This window comes from Schistocerca piceifrons, unplaced genomic scaffold (assembly GCF_021461385.2).
Source record: "Schistocerca piceifrons isolate TAMUIC-IGC-003096 unplaced genomic scaffold, iqSchPice1.1 HiC_scaffold_2295, whole genome shotgun sequence".
NCBI classification, from domain to species: Eukaryota; Metazoa; Arthropoda; class Insecta; order Orthoptera; family Acrididae; genus Schistocerca; species Schistocerca piceifrons.
The window spans coordinates 2,036,377-2,055,162 of record NW_025728223.1 but is presented as its reverse complement, the minus strand read 5'-3'; the positions used below and the strand labels follow the sequence as shown (position 1 = coordinate 2,055,162).

Here is an 18,786-nt window from a genome sequence, read left to right as displayed (position 1 = left end):
ATTCAAGAGGGCAGGTCCCGCCAACGTAGCAATAAATAAATTAAAAAATGCTTCGAGGCACTCACTAAAAAGTGGAGAAACGACCAGAACCAGTTAGTAGGCGCCTAAAGGATTGCCACAGTCAACACAGTCCTGGCCGAAATAGATACATCTCGAGGAAATAAATGCAGAGATAATGTCCATGTATAACATTGGGGCAACTAGTGCAGCCGTTATGTTACTGATTCCAAAGGCTGCAGTTAAACTTTCCGTCCTGATTAATGGGATAAATACGTCACAACAGAAATAGCTTCCAAAAGTGAGTTAACAATTGTTCCACTACACATAAACATCATAACAATGTGGGCCCAAGAAGACCACGACATAAATAAGCTTGCCATTGTGAGCCTATAATATGTACTGTTCCACAATGTTTAGTAATTTCATTGTATTGGAATTACACAAAATGATATTTCATGACTTATTAGCAGGTCCCAGAACCTTCCCCGTGGTGTGAATGGAATAGGGTTAATGTAATGTGAACGACAAACTATAGGTCATTCGGGACTGTGATTCTGACCAGCTCTGAGACTTACAGTTACAGGTGTTCGGAACCATAATCGATGCGATATTTAGTATCAGTACAAATATCGGAAATTCTGTCGATACCTCGATAATATCGGAAAAGTTAACTAGGACCGAAGCCACCGCAACGTATTGATTGCTTATTTGTTTCTAAGCTTTTCTTATTAAGAACAAAATGCTGCATGTGTGGAAATAGGCGATGTTTTCATGATCCAACATTAGCTTCAAACTGAAAACAAATGTAAGAAGTAAATGACAACTTTTCTAACCGCAAGCAAAACACGGAACTTGACGAACATTTTTTTGTGGCGGTGTTCGTAGCGACAAACTATTCGCTGTAGAAACGGCTTACGAAGTCACCGCCACACTTTTAATAGCGGGCCGACCGGTCCGCTGGAACAGTGAACAGAAAGATGAAAACCCAAACACTCTGATTAAATAAAAGTCGGTACTTATCTTTATTACTGAAGATACAGAAACACAGTAGTGAACTCGGTGTCTACAGAAATCTGTCTAGTTCGAGTCGGAGCGGCTAGGTCAGCGTCGGCTGACGACAAACAACAACTCTGCTGCGATGAACACACAACTGACTAGCAAGTACACAATTCGGTGGCGAGTATACAACTGAGCGGCGAATACAGAACTGTCCTAGCGCTCGCGACTCCAGCGCTTAAGAACCCAGAAGCCAGCGGTGGCGCGCGCAGACTTGCGGCGATTTCCTGTCTCGCTGGCGCTGCTTATGCGGACGGCGTCCGGACTTTGATGCTGCCAACCTTTTGGCAGCGGGCTCGGTTGGCATTACTGGCTAGGATATAACACATTTTAAGCTATCAACGTATATTATTAGTATAGCGCACCATTACAACCTTCTCTTTAAGACAAAAGCTCTCCATTTCAATACAAGGCAAAGTGCAGTGTAGAAATTATGTTACGTTTGTATGAAACAAAAGGAGGACTAATTTTCAGGCGTTTCTATCAAAATACTGTGCTCTGCTGATCCAACTGGGTTTGGATGTTTCAGTTATTTCTGTACGACTATAGGTCCTAGGTTAAATAATAAAAATTATGTTACAGTCATTTAAAAATATTCTCACCTCAGACTCGTTTACACTGTAACAAAAATGGCGTAGCGATGTACACATACACAGATGGCCGTAATACCAAGCACACAGGGTATAAAAGGGCAATCCTTTGACGGAGCTGTCAGTTTTAGTCACGTGATTCATGTGAAAAGCCTTCCGCCGTGATTATGGCCGCGCGACAGGAAATAACAGAATTTGAACGCGGAATTGTAGCTGGAGCTAGAAACATGGGACATTCCATTTCGGAAATCGTTAGGGAATTTAATATTCCGTGACCCTCAGCGTCAAGAGTGTGCCGAGAATACCAAATCTCAGACTATTGAATATGTTTTCTGAAATCTGTCTTGAGCACCTACTTCGGCAGACCACACGCGATGGAGATCTCTCAGACCCTGTAGGTAAAAACAGGCCGAGCCTTGTCGATGGCGTTAGTGTAGAGACGGGGATCATGATGACATCAGTTGATGCCCCGTCCTGCACTAGGGGAAACTCCGCGGTCTGGACGGAGGCACAGTCAGCTGCAGAGGCCACCGAGATGGACGCCATCGAACTGCCGGAAGCAAATCTTGCTGAGGCGATTCCCGAGGCAGAGCGTCGCGACATCGACCCTGACGATGCCCGCGCACCCAGAAAGCGCCGGGCTGTGACGCACGACGATTCCGACAACTCCTCCCTGACCTCTGACACCGCGAAGCCGAGGAAGAAGGCGTCTAGGGCCTCCCGCGCCTCTACCACAGAGGCTGTGAAGACGGTCGCGGGCTCCTCCCGGAGCACCGCCAAGCCGAGACCGACAACGAAGACGCAGCCACCCCCTCGTTCGCCTGCTGCCTCCCGGCAGCCTGATGCGGACGGCTCTGTTGCCCCACCCAGGCGGCACACCGCGCTGCAGCAAACGCAGCCGCTGCCGACCGCCAACGCGTTTGCGGGCGCCAGTGTAGACGCGCCGGAGGACGGCGACGTGCCTCTGGCGCCGCCCCGACGCCTATCGTTGTCCAATGGGACGGCGTCTACATGGATTTCCAGCAGAAACTTGACAGGGTGGCCACGTCCACTATTGTCAAGGCCGCCGGCCGTGACCTATACAAGGTCAGAGTGACGACCAATGAAGAGTAGCGACCGGTGATGGACACCACCTGCAAGGATGGCCTCCCGTGCTACACGCACCCTTCCGAGCTGCCCAAACTTCTGAAGGTGGTTTTCCGCCACCTTCCCCTCAAGTTTGGCGCGGACTACCTCCGAGGTGAGCTCGAGAACATCGGCTCTGGCATCCGGTCTACCGGTCTGATGAAGTCCCCTCGAACTCAACTTCCGCTGCACAGGGTTGTCGTCGTTGAAAACCTGGAAAACCGGAAGATTATCCAGGTGCAGCCAGTCGGCCGTGTGAAGGTTTCGAGGGAGCCGCTTCGGGCCAAAGACAAGAGGGCCCAGTGCTTCTCATGCCAGAGGCTGGGCCACGTCTCTCGCTTCTGCTCCATGCTACCCCGCTGCGTAATGTGCGCGGGACAGCACGAGACAAAATCCTGTTGGCTCACCGACGTGCTGCAACTGCAGGGGGCCGGACGTTCCAATTACAGAGGCTGTTCGGCCTTCAAACGGGGCCGAAACCAGCAACGGGGCGTGGCTGCTCCTTCTCGTAAAGTGCACCCGTCCACCAGCATTGCTGCCGCCACCGAGGGCAGACCGTCTGCCTCCTCCACTCAGCGAACGGAGCGGGCCGCTGGCGAGCGGCAGCAGCCGACTGCGCCGTCCACGGCTTCGCCCGGGCGAGTGGCAACCGCGGCACCCACGTATGATGCGCGGGATGCCGCCCCACGCAGGCGCCGCCGGCGCCCGGCCGGGCCACCCTGCCGCTGGGTAACGGACTGCCGTCGACTCCCTGCCGCGTCAGCAGCCGGCAAGTCGTGTTGCGCCGCCAGTGCAACCAGCTGCCGATGTTCCACGGAGCGGTCGCAACGAGCTGCCCCCGTAGCGGAGGCTTCCCCAGCGGCCCCCGCCGCCCCCTAGGCTCCCGACGCAGCCGAGCTCCGATCGCTTTTCCGGTCGTTGAGCCAGCTGTCCGAGACGAAGCGTCGCCTCAACAGGGCGCAGCGAAAGATTCGGGCCGTCATAGATGATCACCGGAATCGTGACTGGTCGGGCCTTGTGGCCACCCTAACGATGACAGATGGCAGTGCTTGGCGGACCGCCAGGCGCTTCCTTCACCGTCACCAGCGAGTCCCGCCCGTCCACGTGGGTGTGAACGTTGTCTGCGAGCCGGATACGAAAGCCAGCATCCTTGCGGACGCTTTCGCGGAAAATTTCCGTCCCCAAGAGCGGCAAGGACCCACGTCAGGCAGCGAACTACCGGCCGATCAGCCTGCTCCCGTCCTTCTCAAAAGCCTTTGAGAGGTTGTAGGTGGAGCGGCTGCTATGCCACGTGACGGAGCAGCAGCTCATCCCCGAGGAACAGTTCGGGTTCCGTAGCGGTCAGTCGACCACCCAGCAGCTGTTGCGCCTCGTGAAGCAGGCGATGCTAGCGCTGGAGACGCGGGAGTACCTAGGGGCGGAGCTTGTCGACGTCTCCGAGGCCTTCGACTGCGTGTGGCACGACGGCCTCGTGTACAGATTTTTTGTACACGGGGCAGCGACGTCGCACGTGGTCCTACTGCGCTCGTATCTCTCGGGCCGCACATTCCACGTCCGCACAGATGATGGCACCTCCACCGATCGGCAGATTCGAGCGGGAGTGCGTAAGGGGTCGGTTCTCGGCCCCCTGCTGTACTCCCTGTACACAGCCGACGCACCGCGGGTGGCACGCGTGGAGTTAGCGCTTTATGTTAACAACACGGCGTTATTCATCAGCAGCACGAATGCGGCCGAGAGGCGCCGCCGCCTCCAGCTCGGATGTGACGTCCTGGGCGCCTGGTCCACGAAGTGGCGCCCAAAGTACAACGCTGCGAAGAGCCAGGCTGTCGTCTTCAGCAGGAAGAGGCTACCTCCGCACCTGCCGCCGATCACGATCGTGTGGGACCACATCCCACGGTTGCGGACCGGCAAATACCTCGGTGTCACACTGGACAGGAACCTGACTTGGCTGCCCCACGTCCGCGACGTCAGAGGGTAAATCAGTGGGGAGACTACGTGCGCTGTACCCGCTGCTCAACTCCTCGTCTGCACTACCTCTACTCCACGGCCTCTCCATGTACCTGGCCTCGGTAGGGTCGGTTCTGGAATATGCGGCCGTGGAGTGGGGTAACGCAGCAGCGACGCACATTGCGACTCTCCGACGCGTCCAGAATAGGGCGATGCGACTCTCCCTCCACAAACCGCCTCGCTCCCCCATCAGGCTGCTCCGCGAGGAAGCAGGCATCCCTTTCCTGCGGGATCGCTTCCGGCAAATCGCCAGGGTGTTCTACAACAACGCAGAACACTCCGACAGCCGTCTAATTCGTGGGCTGGGCCAACAGGTCCACCACAGGCCGACAACACGTTGGCCCGACCTACTGCGGGAGTAGTTCTCTCCCGCAGTGCCGATGAAGATACAAAGAGCGTCTCTATAGCCAGCGACGCTCACTGAGGACAGCTCGTCAAGACAGGCCCCACTGCCAACACCACAGGTCCGCGCAGAAACAGCCGCTCCGCTGCTTACACTGCCTCTACCCCTGGCGTATGTCGCCAGTGTTTTACAGCGAGCGAGCGAGCCTAGCAGCCAGTCGCCGATTCACCTCGGAAGATGTTGCCCACAGTAGGCAACGAAACGTCAGGAAGGAGAAGAAGTATTATATATGGACCACGGCAATTCAGCCCGGAAGTTTTAATTAATCAAATGGGAATTCCTGGAGGCAAGGCGACTTTCTTCTCAAGGGACACTCTGAGGAAGCTTAGAGGACCGGCATTTGTAGCTGACTGCCTCCCACGTACATTTCGCGTAAGGACTATGAAGATGAGAGAGTAGGGCTCGTGCGGATGCGTACAGTGAGCACCCAGAACGTTACGACCTCTGCCCACCGCTACGTACGACGCCACGTGGTGTCGTTGCGGGCACGTGACGCGATAACAAAAGTATGTGAACGGAGCACACACGGACGGGAGGATCAGCCTAGCCAAGATATGGGCTGCAAATGGGTAATCCGCTGAGATAAGCGACTTTGACGAATGGCAATTTGTTGTTACGCAGAGCCTATAAACGTGTGTCTCGAAAACGGCGAAGCTGCTTGACTGTTCACTTGCGACTGTCGTGAGCGTCTACGGAAAAGAGGTAGGACAGCGAAACTACCACTAGGTGCTAAATGGTTGGACGCCCGCGACTTTTCAAAGAACGTGGGGTTCGGTGGGTTGTCTGTTCTGTAAAGTAGGATAGATGGTGATCCGTGGCATCTCCGCCGAAAGAGCACATTGCTGATGCACGCACAAGTGTTTCGGACTACACCGTTCACCGTACACTGATGAAAATGGATCTCCGCTGCAATCCACCCCTACGTGTTCACATGTTGATCCAAAGGGGCCGTCGATTACCCTTGCAGTGGCCACGGGGCCATCGGGATTCGATGGCTCATCAACAGAAACACGTCGGCTCTTAGGGTGAATTACATTTTTGCTACACTAGGTCAGTGGTCACTTCCACAAACGCCGCCATCGAGCTGAAGGGCGGCTCGAAATGTGCAGCTCGCCACGGACGCAGGCCGAGCGGAGCAGTATTAAGCTGTGGGAGACATTCTCCTGCTCTTGCGTAGGACCTGTGGCAGTAATCGAAGACACGCTGACAGCTCCGAACCACCTGCAGCCCTTCATGCTTGATGTCTTCCCCGACGACGATGTCAGCTGTCAACAGTATGACTGACCGTGAGTCGGAGCCAGAACCGTACTGCGGTGGTTTGAGCAGCATTGTAGTGAACTCACGTTGATGTCTCTCCGAGTAGATTCGCCTGATATAAATCCTACGGAACCTGTATGGGTCGCTATCGGACGCCATTACCGAGTACATAAATCAGCGGCCAGTTATTTACGGGAATAACATGACCTGTGCGTGGACACATAATGCGACATACATGCACAAACCTGCCAACAAACTATCGGATCCCTGATACGCAGAATCGGTTATGTATTTCGTTCCGAGACAGACAGAAAAGCTATTAAGCAGGTGGTCATGACGTTTTGGCTAGTCATTGTGTAGATAATCGATTTTGCCTAGCTCTATTTGCGAGTGGGACAGGAAGGGAAATGATTAGTAGTGGTACAGAGTACCCTCCGCTACTGACCGTACGGAGAGTTGCGGAATACTATGCTGATGCAAATGTAGATGTACATTTCTTTGGCCCGCTTCCTGTTACCTGCTAATATGTTTCACAAAAAACGAATAAGTTTTCCAGACGTAATATTTGAGAAATTGTAAGCTGCCCTGCAGTCTCGCATTTCTTCCTGTCTTCCATACCACCGAAATAAACGACAAATTTCACACTTGTATTTGTTGTGGGATGGCAGTGCCATAGAATCTGTTTAATGGCATCACATTCACTATCCACTGTACTATTTACTATGATTTCCACGACTGTAATTTACACCTTCGGTCATTTTATAGTGCTTAAAGGTACTGACAACACAGCAATAATCAACGTTAATGAAATAAACGTAGGCTTAAATCCATTTTATCTCTTTTATTGACAGTTGCTGTATTTTCAGCACATTTAACCACTTTAAAAAGACCGAAGGTCGAAATTACAATCGTGGTAACTGCAACAAATAGTATCGTCCATGGCGAAAACAATGAAATTAAGTAAAGGGAGAGAGAGAAATTATTTCGTAACTATTAAGACAATCTTTTCCTTACTATTGCATAGAATAACCTACACGACTAGGGAAGAGTTGCCTAAATTTAATCACTTTTGAGATTTTGTTTACTATAATCTAAACAGCAACTTATAAAGATATTTAAACAATGCCTTACTCAACTGTGGGACGTTGTTCTCGGTATCTGATTTAAGGAACTAAAAATCTTGGAAAACTAAACGCACTACATATAATTTTGTAAACATCTGCAAATGATACAACTTAAGAATCTGGTTTCTTAATATGTGTAAGTGTGTGGATAAACTGTAACATCCTTATAAACTATATGAGTGACCTGAAAGATACCTATCAATCTAAGTTTAAGGAAACGTCCCATGTTTTATTTCTTACAACACCATTTTCTGCCATCACGACACAACTTCTTCCCTCCTTTCTCCATCCCTGTCCACTTCGCAGGAGTCAACATTTTTTACTTCATGCGTCTGGTCACTTCTTCCATTCGCTCTTTCTAAGAAAAGTCACGGCACCATTCCTGTATTTTAGGAATGATTTTCTGTGGGGGATTCCCCACAGAGTCTCGAAAATACTTCCTTGTCACAGGTCCAGCAGTAGCTCCATTCTTATTCTCCTTTGCTTGGATGGACACCTTCAGCCCACTTTTTGTCTGCCATTGCTTCTTCTGCACTGAAATCCTGGGGTAAACCGACTCGTAAGTCTAACGCAAGTTTTCTTACGTCCGAAAAGCGTGAATCGAACATTATCTCTTGAAATGTAAGAACATATAATTGAAATTCGTTTTCAGTTTCGCTGGAAAACATTTCAGTATCCCCGTTAGCATTTTTCTTTTGATTTTCGGCATGCCTCTTCATAGTTAGCTTAGGAACATTTTATATTCATTCACATACCTTCAATCCGTGATTGCTAGTTAAATATACTGTTACTACTAAATGCAATTCATCTATACCTCACTTGCCATAACGCCTATCTGTTTCCGTATTATAATACACAATGATTATTCGATTAATAACTTAGCATAAAGAACGCATGATAAGATTCACCACGTCATTTCTAAACATTATGTTGGACTAATAATGCTGAACACATTTTTAAAGCTCATTATACGAAAATGTTTCATAAATTGTACCAGCGGAATATAGGAAGCTTCTAGCGGTAGATTATAAGCAACGTCGCTATTTTCCTTTTGTCAATTTCCTACAAACGAACCATGAATGTCTGTAAATTAAAGCTGTTTCATGTACGTTAACCAAAAATAAAACATTTTGTTCCCATTATCTTTAATGATAATTTTCTTCGGCACGTGCACAAGAGAACGGTTACGGTCGATGGAAACCACAACAAAATGAACGCTGCCTTCAGACGACCTGTTCCTCAACACGTAGCCGATAATATGGCACCAAGAAGCAGGTATTTCACTCCGACGTCACAAAATGTCGGACAGTGCTAGAGGCAGTATTCTGTAGTAGTGGTATGCATTGGGACCTCATACAATAAAGGCACCTCTCTCCTACATATGTCAATTGTAGACGACAAATTGCAGATTAACACTTAATTAATTTTTTCCTTTTATTAGAATTTATTACTTCAAATTTGTGAAGAAAACTGCCACAATATGTGCAAAACGTTTCAGACATTTCGCTGCATTACACATGCTAGCGTAGCAGATTCCAAGGTGATATTTTTGTCGATAGATAGCACTATGCATCTGAATAGGAACCAAAATCGCGAGCAGATGTGTCCTCAATTAAATACCAACTGCATTCCAACAGAGGTACATACTTAGCAACAGATGGTGGCGCAACAAGAGATTCCTTAGGAGATTAGTGGGATGAAACAAAATACTTAGATACGTACAAAAATGAGAGAATGGTAACGTGTAGGACTGCAGCTCAGCACGACTGAAACATAAAATGAAATGGACTGCAATGTCGCGTCATAGTTTCGAAAAATAATATAGTACTACCAAGCAATTGGATATTAATCAATACGAGATAGATAGTACTCTACGCTCGCTGAAAAACTGTAAGGTAATAGACATTATGTTACATCAAAATAAAGTCCAAAATGCGATTATGCTACAAGCTTATTTAATAGCTTTTAGTTGCAACAGGTTCCATGCCAGTGGTAATCTTCTTAAAAGGTATTTATTTCGTCCACTGGTTGTTTCTTTACATACATTTTATTTTTGCTCTGTACACCACGACGTTTCCTCCTTGTAGCAATTTTCAGTATAATGTTGAACGCGTTAAACATATATATTTTGCGATACAGTCATATCATATAATTTCATGAACTGTCCGTAACTGGTCGGGCTTGAGAGCTGTTGCCATGACAATCGGTTTAGCACGAACAGCAGCACACAGCCAAGCCTTTTACTAGTGTCGGCTGGCTCTGAACTGTGTGCAACATTACAAACGAATTGTCTAATTGTCTGGCACGAGGTGCCGATGTACACAGTTCAGCGCTCCCTTGGCTGTATACTGCTGTTAGTACAGCAGTATGTTTACAGCTTTCAGGCTCTGTCAACCATGTGCTGTTCAATAAATTATGTAGCTGTAACCAAAAATATTTCTCAACGAGATATTTAATATTTCAAACTTCGTCACATTTCCAAATCGTTTGCGCATTTACTACTGAGCACTTAATGACATTAAACTACAAAATCCACCTCTTGTAGGCCACTAACTGAACATACGGCGATAATAATAATAATAATAATTTTGCACATCAAGACTGTAAGAAAGAAAAAGGGTGTTAGATGTAGGAGTAGATATCTGAATGTTACTTCTTAGATCTACAACTTGGCTTGCGGTGTTTTTTCTCGAAGGTGGAGACTTTATTATAAAAAACTTACAAAAAATTTGCGAATCAAAGTATCGGCCACTGCGGATCACTACTTTCTCCCATCTTCCGGTTACAAGTCCCTCAGCGGAAGAACTGGGCGTCTTTTGAGGAGATCCATGAATCGATCTAATTTTGCACTTGTTCATAAGGCCGGCAGTGCTGGTCCGGCAGGCCTTGTGCCACGGATCGAGAAACGTGCTGGTCAGAGGGAGCAATGTCCGGCGAATAAGGTGAATGGGGCAGGACTGCCCATTTCAACCTTTCCAGGTATGTTTCGATGGGTTTTGCGACAGAAGGTCGAGAACAGTCATACTGAAAAATCACGGTTTCGTTTCTGTCGCTGTATTGTAGCCATTTGTCTTACAGTGTTCAGCTGAAAGGCGTCAAGTGCTTTCGATAATTGTCCCCTGTGACTTTCCGTCGGTTTCAGTCACCTCGCCGGCCTGTGTGGCCGTGCGGTTCTAGGCGCTTCAGTCTGGAACCGCGTGACCGCTACGGTCGCAGGTTCGAATCCTGCCTCGGGCATGGATGTGTGTGATGTCCTTAGGTTCGTTAGGTTCAAATAGTTTTAAGTTCTAGGGGACTGATGACCACAGATGTTAAGTCCCATAGTGGTCAGAGCCATTTTTTTCAGTCACCTCGAAAATCTTCTCGCTTCCACCGCCATGTCGGGCTTCGACGTCAAACGTTCTTAAAGCGCTGAAATGATTCTGTGAAAGTTCTCTCACTAACAGATACCTCAACATAGATCTTGCCCAGTATTTAATGAATCTCAGACGCAGATTCTTTTATGTTAATTTAGAAAATTGCAACTTTCTGCAAACGACGAGAACTGAGCTCGCAATTTGACATATTCAAAGGAGAATAACTTTATGATGCGATCAAAAATTGAGAAACATTTTGACGGAGTTATGTTTACAAATGCTAAAGATTACTTTATGACAGTTAAGAATTATCACCTGCACTAATGATTGTCGCCACTGCCATCTACTACAAACGGCGAAAGCAAAGCTGTAGACCTAATGGAATTGCTTATGAACGACGAAGAAGACCATAAGACGTCATTTTGAAACGGGGCAAACGAGAAACAGACACACAAGTTGTCACAGCTATACAGTTAGACTAGACCAACTTTATGCGCCGTGTTTGACCGTACTGTTTCAAATGTTCAAATGAGTGTGAGATCAGCGGTCTTAGTGATGTTAAGGAAACGAAAGTATGATAGGAAACTAATTAAAGTTAATATATATAATTTGAATTATAAAGTACTGTCACGGAAACACGTCGAGTCATCGGCGGTGAAGAAGATGAATAAAAAATGGCAATATCTATATACCAGACCGTATAACATAATTAAGATTCCACATCTGGATAGCTACGTACTGACATGAGAGATATCAATATAGGGGGGGGGGGGGGGTCGCCAAAGGGTTGCTCCCTCATAAAAACCTGAAGCAATATTACGAATGAGAAAAAAACGAGGAAGAAGAGTTTAGTTATTGACTTTAGGATGAGTTATATTTTTTGTGTGATTTCATGTAAATATAAGGAAACAATCTTAGTGTATGTTTTATGTATGGTTATTAGCTTTTTTAGTGAATTTATCTTCTAGAATTAAGCTAAATAAATGCCTCAGATGTAAAGTCAGTTTCATGATGCAAGGATATGTAAAAGCACGATGAGTACTGAAGCAGTTAATTAGCACGTAGTGCGAAAACAATTGTCCTAAAAGTTAACTGTCCATTACTTCCTGTTTAATGGGGGTTGATCCTAATTCAATGGAACATACCGTTTGAGTTTTTGCAGTATATGACCACCGACTGTGACTGACCTGGTATCAAGAACTGGCATGAGGACAGACTTTAGGTTGTTGTTGTTGTTGTTGTTGTTGTTGTTGTGGTCTTCCATCCTGAGACTGGTTTGATAAAGCTCTCCATGGTACTCTATCCTGGGCAAGCTTCTTCATCTTCCAATACTTACTGCAACCTACATCCTTCTGAATCTGCTTAGTGTATTCATCTCTAGGTCTCCCTCTACGATTTTTAGCCTCCACGCTGCCCTCCGATACCAAATTGGTGATCCCATGATGCCTCAGAACATGTCCTACCAACCGATCCCTTCTTCAAGTCAAGTTGTACCACAAACGTCTGTTCTCCCCAATCCTATTCAATACCTCCTCATTAGATGTATGATCTACCCATATAATCTTCAGCATTCTTCTGTAGCACCACATTTCAAAAGCTTCTATTCTCTTCGTGTCCAAACTATTTATCGTCAATGTTTCACTTCCATACATGGCTACACTCCATACAAATACTTTCAGAAACGACTTCTTGACACTTAAATCTATCCTCAATGTTAACAAATTCCTCTTCTTCAGAAACGCTTTCTTTGCCATTGCCAGTCTACATTTTATATCCTCTCTACTTCGACCATCATCAGTTATTTTGCTCCCCAAATAGCAAAACTCCTTTACTACTTTAAGTATCTCAGTGTCTCATTTCCTAATCTAATTACCTCAGCATCACCCGACTTAATTCGACTACATCCCATGATCCTCGTTTTGCTTTTGTTGATCATCTTATATCATCCTTTCAAGACACTGTCCATTCCGTTCAACTGCTCTTCCAAGTCCTTTGCTGTCTCTGACAGAATTACAATGTCATCGGCGAACCTCAAAGTTTTTATTTCCTCTCCATGGATTTTAATACCTATTTCGAATTTTTCTTTTGTTTCCTTTACTGCTTGCTCAATATACAGATTGAATAACATCGGGGAGAGGCTACAACCCTGTCTCACTCCCTTCCCAACCTCTGCTTTCCTTTCATGTCCCTCGACTCTTATAACTGCCATCTGGTTTCTGTAAAAATTGTAAATAGCCTTTGCTCCCTGTACTTTACCCCTGTTACCTTCAGAATTAAAAAGAGTGTATTCCAGTCAACTACGTCAAATGCTTTCTCTAAGTCTACAAATGCTAGAAACGTAGGTTTGCCTTGCCTTAACCTTTCTTCTAAGACAAGACGTAAGGTCAGTATTGCCTCACGTGTTCCAACATTTCTACGGAATCCAAACTGATCTTCCCAGATGTCGGCTTCTACTAGTTTTTATATTCGTCTGTAAAGAATTCGCGATAATATTTTGCAGTTGTGACTTATTAGACTGATAGTTCGGTAATTTTCACATCTGTCAACACCTGCTTTCTTTGGGATTGTAATTATTATATTCTTCTTGAAGTCTGAGGGTATTTCGCCTGTCTCATACATCTTGCTCACCAGATGGTAGAGTTTTGTCAGGACTGGCTCTCCCAAGGCCGTCAGTAGTTCTAATGGAATGTTGTCTACTCCCGGGGCCTTGTTTCGACTCACGTCTTTCAGTGCTCTGTCAAACTCTTCACTCAGTATCGTATCTTCCATTTCATCTTCATCCTCTACCATTTCCATAATATTGTCGTCAAGTACATCTGTCTTGTATAGACCCTCTATATACTCTTTCCACTGTCGGCCGTTGTGGCCGTGCGGTTCTAGGCGCCTCAGTCTGGAACCGCGTGACCGCTACGGTCACAGGTTCGAATCCTGCCTCGGGCATGGATGTGTGTGATGTCCTTAGGTTAGTTAGGTTTAAGTAGTTCTAAGTTCTAGGGGACTGATGACCACAGATCTTAAGTCCCATAGTGCTCAGAGCCATTTGACTCATCTTGAACTCCTTCCACCTTTCTGCTTTCCCTTCTTTACTTAGAACTGGGTTGCCATATGAGCTCTTGATATTCGTACAAGTGGTTCTCTTTTCTCCAAAGGTCTCTTTAATTTTCCTGTAGGCAGTATCTATCTTACCCCTAGTGAGATAAGCCTCTACATCCTTACATTTGTCCTCTAGTCATGCCTGCTTAGCCATTTTGCACTTCCTGTCGATCTCATTTTTGAGACGTTTGTATTCCTTTTTGCCTGCTTCATTTACTGCATTTTTATATTTTCTCCTTTAATCAATTAAATTCAATATATCTTCTGTTACCCAGCGGTTTCTACTAGCCCTCGTATTTTTACCTATTTGATCCTCTGTTTCCTTCACTATTTCATCCCTCAAAGTTACCCATTCTTCGTCTACTGTACTACTGTATTTCTTTCCCCAATTTCTGTCAATTTTTCCCTTATGCTCTCCCTGAAACGCTCTACGACCTCTGGTTTAGTCAGTTTATCAAGGTCCCATCTCCATAAATTCCCACCCTTTTGCACTTTCTTCAGTTTTAATCCATAGTTCATAACCAATAGATTGTGGACAGAGTCCACATCTGCCCCTGGAAATGTCTTACAATTTAAAACCTGGTTCCTAAATCTCTGTCTTACCATTATATAATCTATCTGATACCTTTTAGTATCTCTGGGGTTCTTCCATGTATACAACCTTCTTTCATGATTCTTGAACCAAGTGTTAGCAATGATTATTTTATGGTCTCTGCAAAATTCTACCAGACGGCTTCCTCTTTCATTTCTTACCCCCATTCCGTATTCACCTACTATGTTTCCTTCTCTCCCCTTTCCTACTCTCGAATTCCAGTCACCCATGACTATTAAATTTTCGTCTCCCTTCACTACCTGAATAATTTCTTTTATCTCATCATACATTTCATCAATTTCTTCGTCCTCTGCAGAGCTAGTTGGCATATAAACTTTTACTACTGTAGTAGGCATGGGCTTTGTGTCTATCTTGGCCACAATAATGCGTTCACTATACTGTTTGTAGTAGCTTACCCGCACTCTTATTTTTTTTATTCATTATTAAACCTACTCCTGCACTACCCCTATTTGATTTTGTGATTATAACCCTGTATTCACCTGACCAAAAGACTTGTTCCTCCTGCCACCGAACGTCACTAATTCCCACTATATCTAACTTCAACCTATCCATTTCCGTTTTTAAAGTTTCTAACCTACCTGCTCGATTAAGGGATCTGACATTCCACGCTCCGATCCGTAGAACGCCAGTCTTGTTTCTCCTGATAACGACGTCCTCCTGAGTAGTCCCCGCCCGGAGATCCGAATTTGGGACTATTTTACCTCTGTAATATTTTACCCAAGAGGACGCCATCATCATTTAACCATACAGTAAAGCTGCATGCCCTCGGGAAAAATTACGGCTATTGTTTCCCCTTGCTTTCAGCCGTTCGGAGTACCAGCACAACAAGGCCGTTTTGGTTAGTGTTACAAGGCCAGATCAGTCAATCATCCAGACTGTTGCCCCTGCAACTACAGAAAAGTCTGCTGCCCCTCTTCAGGAACCACACGTTTGTCTGGCCTCTCAACAGATACCCCTCCGTTGTGGTTGCACCCACGAGGGAGCAGTAACTGCTGCGCAGAAGCAAATCCATTTCTGACGTCTGTGCATGACGTCACTGAGGAACAGCTCTTAGCGCGCGCGAAGTGTACGTCTGAGCTTTGTGTTGTCGTGGTTCGTCCGTGTTGTGTTTCGTGCGTGTTGTCGTTTCGGTTTGGTTATCTTTGTGCAGTGACTGTTTGTCTGAAGTATTTGAGTGTGTGGAAGCAATGCCAGGTTGTGCTGTTGTTGGCTGTAACTCTCACAATCGCGATAGAAAAGGGACTGAAATAGGGTTGCATTGTTTCCCACGTGATGAAAGTCTGCAAAGGGTTTGGCTTTCAAAATGCTTTAGGAAAGATCCTGTGAACGTAGGGAACGCTAGAATATGCTCTCGTCATTTCAAGGAAACGGATTATATCCGGGACTTACGTTCAGAACTGTTAAATTTACCGTGGAAACTAAGCCTTAAGAGTGATGCGTATCCGTCTTGCAATTTGCCTTGTGGTAGTAGCGCCAGTGATAACACACCGATTGCAATAGAAGAAAGGAAAGAACGTTTTAACAAACGTGAAATTCATAGAAGAAGCCTAGAGACTTTAAAGAAGCTCTCACCATTGAAGAGGAATGTTGACAAGTATACATTTACAGATGAAGTTCTTTGTAGTGATCCACATAAAGTCACTTTACAGAATTCTGTAGTGTCACTACAGAGGAGAAATGCTCATCTAAGGAACATGTGCATGAAATTGCGAGCACGTAATAAAGATCTTAGAGGTCAGCTGTCTTCAATGAAACGACGTCTGCACGAAGAAGAATTTAATAAAAAGGAACTTGTGTCTCGTGAAACTAATCAAATACTGGGCAAAATATTTTCACCCAATCAAATTAGAAGTTTATTGCATGGTTCAAAACGGGTTCGATGGGGCAAAGAGGACATTTGTAAGTCTATTAGTTTACGTGCTCTGTCGGAGAAGAGTTACAATTTCCTTAGAGAAAAACTCAGATATCCTCTACCTACAGTGCCAACCTTGCGTTCTTGGATTAATCGCAGTTTCAGTTGCCAACCAGGAATTTTGAAGGATGTTTTAGTGATGATGAAAATGCAGGCTGCAACACTGACTGACAGGGAACGTATTTGTGTTTTGCCATTTGATGAAATGAACATTGACAGTAGAATTTGTTACGATCAGCAAGATGATAGGATTCTAGGACCTCACAGTAATGTCCTTTTTGTCATGGTCCGAGGCTTGTTTGCAACGTGGAAGCAACCTATCTATTTCAATTTTGACGTTCAGATGACAGCAGCACTCTTGAACGAAGTAATTGTTTCCCTGGCCAGCATTTGCTACAATGTTGTGGCTGCAGAAGCAGACATGGGTGCAATGAATAGTTCTGTCTGTAAGGAGCTTGGCATTACTCATGAAAATTCTTGTTTTCCATACCCGTGTGATTCTCTGAGACGTGTGTGGGTGTTTGCTGACGTTCCCCATTTTCTCAAACTCTTAAGGAACCACTTGCTGGATCAAGGAATAATGTTGGAAAACAAGGCTGTGGCAAATACTGTGTTCGAGAAACTGTTAGTTCTGGACAGTGGCGAGATGAAAATATGTCCCAAGTTATCTCAGCAACACATTACAGTGAAGGGCAGAGAGCGACAGCGAGTACGCTTAGCAGCTCAGCTGCTATCAAATTCGGTATTTGATGCCTGAAGAAGGACACGCCAGTGATTTCATACAGATGGTGGATGAGACTTTCGATGTACTTAATTCAAGGACAAAAGAAAGTAATAAATCACTAGCCTGTGGATTTGGTGTCAATTTTCAAGCCCAAGAACAGTGCCTACATAAATTTTCGAAGTGTTGTGATAAGATGCATGTTGGCAATTCAAAGCATCTCCTACCCTTCCAGAAAGGATTTTTGAAAACTGTTCGGTCACTTTTGGGTCTGTTCAGTGACTTAGCTGTTTATAATATTGAATATATTCTTACAGCAAGATTAAATCAAGACTGCTTGGAGAACTTTTTTTCTCTTATAAGAGGCCTTGGACGTTTTTATGATCATCCATCACCAGTCGAGGTTAAGAGCCGGATAAGACTGTTGTTGTTGGGAGCAAACGCTCATGATATTCCACTTTCAAATGCATCGTCTGTTGAGCCAGGTGAAGAAGGAAGATTCGTGACTGCAACTGTTTTTGACAATATCCTACCTGATATGTCTGAGGCGTTGGCAATGGTTGAAGGAGAGAAGGAGATAGAAGATTTAGATTTTGGAGTAGGAGACTCCGATGTGCCTCCAATGTCACAGGCTTCTGATTGTAGCACTGAAGGATTTAAATATCTTGCTGGATATGTAGCTTATCGATGCAGACAGTATGACAGATCACTGGCCACACCCACTGGAGAGTTACTGACACTGCCTGAGGAGACATCGAGAGGATGGCTGGGCATGCTTTCTCGTGGGGGTTTGCTTATGCCTTCAGAAACGTGGCTCGAAACAATTAGCAGATTTGAATTAATTTTTGCCCAGATCCATGGACACGACAGTTTGTCCAGGGAAACTGGTGTCATCAAGAACCTGTGCGCTATACTTACCGAGCGATTCCCTACTATTCACCCAGAAATAATTAATATTTACGCTAGGACGAGAACATTTTTCCGACTGCTTTGGCTGTCTGCGAAGGACAAGTCGAAGAAAGCAGTTGCCGCTCAGCAACGGAAAGCAAGGAAGTGGTATTTGTCATCGCTTTAGAATGTAAATAAACAATATTTGTGAAAGTTAAACAATATATAAACTTAGTGATAGAAGTGAAGGTCCTCTGACTGTGTTTCTTTCACAACTAGCAAGACTCTACACTGACAATGTCAAGGATTGGCTTATTGTTTCCCACACTACATACCAACTTTGCTGAATGGCGGACTCGGTAAGTCAATTTACCACTATTTCCTGTAAATCGAATTTTGCAGCACTTTTTTTGATTCAATGCTCTTTTATATAAGTGAATTTTAACAACTAGGGCAAATATTATACAGCCACCTTGATAAAAATATAAGCCAAAGGTTTGAGGTGTGAGAAAATTAAGAATGTGTGTGTGTGTGTGTGTGTGTGTGTGTGTGTGTCAGTTCCGGTAGGTAATTCAAATGCTTCCTACAAATAAGGCAATGCATAATTTCTTGAGTGAAAATGAAAGTGTTTTTGTAGACAT

General features: G+C 45.4%; 1 protein-coding gene across 1 annotated transcript; it reads left to right on the top strand.

Annotated features, from left to right (window-relative positions):
* Positions 1-2,094: 2,094 nt before the first annotated feature.
* Positions 2,095-3,650, top strand: LOC124742281 (mucin-7-like). Its single transcript, XM_047248797.1, has 2 exons — positions 2,095-2,516; positions 3,302-3,650. The coding sequence occupies exons 1-2, from the start codon at positions 2,095-2,097 to the stop codon at positions 3,648-3,650; spliced, it is 771 nt and encodes a 256-aa protein (XP_047104753.1).
* Positions 3,651-18,786: the final 15,136 nt, after the last annotated feature.

Excerpts from the sequence above, each read along its gene's own strand:
- LOC124742281 (XM_047248797.1), top strand. The coding sequence starts at position 2,095 with ATGATGACATCAGTTGATGCCCCGTCCTGCACTAGGGGAAACTCCGCG. Across the intron at positions 2,517-3,301 it reads GGCTCTGTTGCCCCACCCAG|CATTGCTGCCGCCACCGAGG; the intron begins GCGGCACACCGC and ends CCCGTCCACCAG.